This window comes from Amia ocellicauda, chromosome 19 (assembly GCF_036373705.1).
Source record: "Amia ocellicauda isolate fAmiCal2 chromosome 19, fAmiCal2.hap1, whole genome shotgun sequence".
Taxonomy (NCBI): Eukaryota; Metazoa; Chordata; class Actinopteri; order Amiiformes; family Amiidae; genus Amia; species Amia ocellicauda.
In genome coordinates this window covers 16,058,230-16,061,043 of record NC_089868.1, presented here as the reverse complement: position 1 = coordinate 16,061,043, position 2,814 = coordinate 16,058,230, and the positions used below count along the sequence as shown (strand labels likewise).

The following is a 2,814-nucleotide window of genomic DNA, read 5'->3' as shown; positions in this document are numbered from 1 at the left end:
AAACGCAGCAATAGCCATTAGGTTACTGCTGAGTCCCACTGGGCTTTATTATCCGTCTGTATAAGCTGAGCTGTTTACTGCAGTTAGCCCTCCAGGGCTGTGTGTCGGTGGAATGTTCTGGCACAATTAACAGCAGATGCCTGTTGTTCTTGGCTCTGCTTCAGATTAATTATTTCTCTATGGAAACAGGATCAGAAGTATGTTGGTTTTCATATGTGGCAGAAAAGATTTTTTACCATGTAACCTCCCTATCAGATATGAACATACACACAGATGTCAGGGGTACACAAGGGACGGACACAAATCTCAGTTATCAGCTTTGAAACTAATTGCACAGACGAGTGAAGATACGGAAAACACAACAGGACAATTGGTACCAATGACACACACAGAATCCTCTCATATTGTGGGAAACATCTCAGTGGCATTTCCACCACTACTGCCCCATAGCTTATAATGCCCCCCGTTCCAGCTAGGCAATCAATAAACATGGTATGGATGGTGTCCGATCTCAAAAGTGGTTTATTTACTTAATCGAGAGCTTATTGTAGACATTCTTGAGTCAATTTTAAAATCTGTGTTTTTGTTACCTTAAATACCGAAGAACATTACTGAAATATACCGACTTGTTTCATCGCATTTGCTTCCTGTTTCCAGGGCACTGGGTAAATTGCACCGAGATCTAAGACTGCGTTCCTTGTTTGTTCAAGCTGTTTGATGTTCTGTGTGTGCTGGAGTTGTTACTATAGCCTTAAGTTAATAGAGGTAAAAGAAGAAAGGGAAACAATGTGAACTGCCAATAAAGTATGTAATTGAGCTTGGTAAAAGATCCTTCTGTGTGTCGTAAAACCTGAATGCTTGCTGTTACAGTTAAAGGTGAGTCCTTTAAGTCAACCCTGTTATTAGAATATGACAATAAGGGTGGCCTCAAACTGAGATAATGAGCAGGTAGGGTGAGAACATGGACAATAAGTCACCAGTGGTTAGTGTTTACGCTCATCATTCTCAAATCAAGTAATGCATGTGTCATTCGATTTTGTATATCTGGGCCCAAGGTAAAATGGAAAGACAAAACTTTCTGTTCAGGGCTCACTTTATTCTGCTTTCCCTTACAGGGGTCACAGGAATGGGTTCAGAGTGATTGAGATACCAGCATGTAGGAGGACCTCAGGACTCCAAGTTTAGGAATCGCTGAAGAGCTGGCGGAAGGGGCAACTCCCTGATTCCCTTTGGGAGGTTGATTCTGCCCAGCAGGCACCATCGGATAGTGGCCCTGCAGAGGTGGGACAGCTCACAGGGGTCCCTGTAGCGTGTCACAGGTATGTAGTCCTTCCAGTCGGCAATGAGAGGATCGCGGCCGAAATCAATCTGAGTCTAATAAATACAACACTGTGGATTAGTAAAGGAGTTTCCCTAAGCACATCTACTTCAAATGAAAGTAGATACAGTAGATGCGTCATATTTTGTATTTCCTGACACTTTGTGTTGAGTAAATTGTCTGTTTCTGTTCATCTTTGAAACCACATGTAAAATATGATGCCGGTGAACTTTTATATATAGATCAATCTACCATGTCTAACATTTTGTGTGTACCTCAACATCTGAGACAGAGATGCGAGTGAGAACCCGGGCACACAAGGCAATGCAGTCTTTCGTGTCGTCAATGATGTTCCTGTAGTACAGTTCATCCAGAATGTGAGGACTGGGTGGGTAGAACAGTATTGTGAGCAAGATGTGCATGGGGCATCTCTCTCTCTCCAGCAGCCCATACTGAAGCAGGATCTTCAGAATACTGCTCTGCCGGATCTGGGCAACATACAGTAGTGGTGTCACCCCCTCGAGGCGGCTGGGGCTGTAAACGGGGGTAAATGGTCTACAACAACAAGAGGTTTCATTTTCATGGCTCCTAATTATTTTCAAATTCTGATTTACATTTAAAATCTTAAAATCAGTACATGCACATGATCTGAGTACTTCAGCTCTATATCAAATAATAAAGGTTTATGCTATAAGCCTAAATTGAATTTTCATGAATGTAAGCACACTAGACATTGTTACCTCCATATTAGGGCCAGGTTAACATTTGACTCCTGCATCAAGCCTAACATCTTCTCCATTAACGTCCTGACCAGATCCGGATTGCCCTTCTGCACGAACACCCAGTGCAGGATAACATTGTTACAGATCTGGATGAATTCCAGGTGGAACCGCCGATCCAACCCCAGGCTGGTATTGCGCGCAAAATGAACATAACCCGACAGGAACACTTCAAACTCCTGCAGAGTTGCTTTCCTTAAGAAATGGACCAGTGTCCTGTAGATCCGGGGCTCGTACCTCTGACACCCCACCTGTCCTGGGAAGCGAAACAGCACCCTTCTTATCACCCGGGACACCAAATCAAGGAACACAAAATTGTTCTCCATAGTTGAATTGCCCGGCTCAGCAAAATCGGACCATCCCTGCAAATGCGCTGCGCCTAGAGGACTGACGTCATTGTCATCTTTTTAATACTGTGGCCATAGCGACGCACATTTTTACATAAACACGCAATAACAAATGTTGATTTGAATCTATGATGATGATGATGATGATGATGATGATGATTATTATTATTATTATTATTATTATTATTATTAGTAGTAGTAGTAATAGTAGTAGTACCTGTTGTGTAAAATAAGCAGGTAAACTATACGGGCCAAAGATAAGTCTGACAATACTGTCCCATATTACACTTTGCATCCAAAGCAAACCAACACAATGTGCTGCTAATTTCTGGCTCGTATTGTTTTATAATTGTTTTTCACCTGTGCATGC

At 42.4% G+C, this 2,814-nt stretch overlaps 1 protein-coding gene across 1 annotated transcript; it reads right to left on the bottom strand.

Annotated features, from left to right (window-relative positions):
- Positions 1–1,089: 1,089 nt before the first annotated feature.
- On the bottom strand, positions 1,090–2,542 carry LOC136714512 (ankyrin repeat and SOCS box protein 17-like). The gene is made up of 3 exons (XM_066692046.1): positions 2,059–2,542; positions 1,594–1,873; positions 1,090–1,374 (listed from the first exon to the last, which is right to left on the bottom strand). The coding sequence occupies exons 1-3, from the start codon at positions 2,421–2,423 to the stop codon at positions 1,168–1,170; spliced, it is 852 nt and encodes a 283-aa protein (XP_066548143.1). The 5' UTR covers positions 2,424–2,542; the 3' UTR covers positions 1,090–1,167.
- Positions 2,543–2,814: the final 272 nt, after the last annotated feature.

What these genes read in the sequence shown, in the direction of transcription:
- LOC136714512 (XM_066692046.1), bottom strand. Translation starts at nt 2,423, where the DNA reads ATGGAGAACAATTTTGTGTTCCTTGATTTGGTGTCCCGGGTGATAAGA. An exon ending in AACCTGGCCCTAATATGGAG is followed by an intron (nt 1,874 to 2,058) that starts GTAACAATGTCT and finishes TTGTTGTTGTAG; the next exon opens with ACCATTTACCCCCGTTTACA. An exon ending in TCTCTGTCTCAGATGTTGAG is followed by an intron (nt 1,375 to 1,593) that starts GTACACACAAAA and finishes TGTATTTATTAG; the next exon opens with ACTCAGATTGATTTCGGCCG.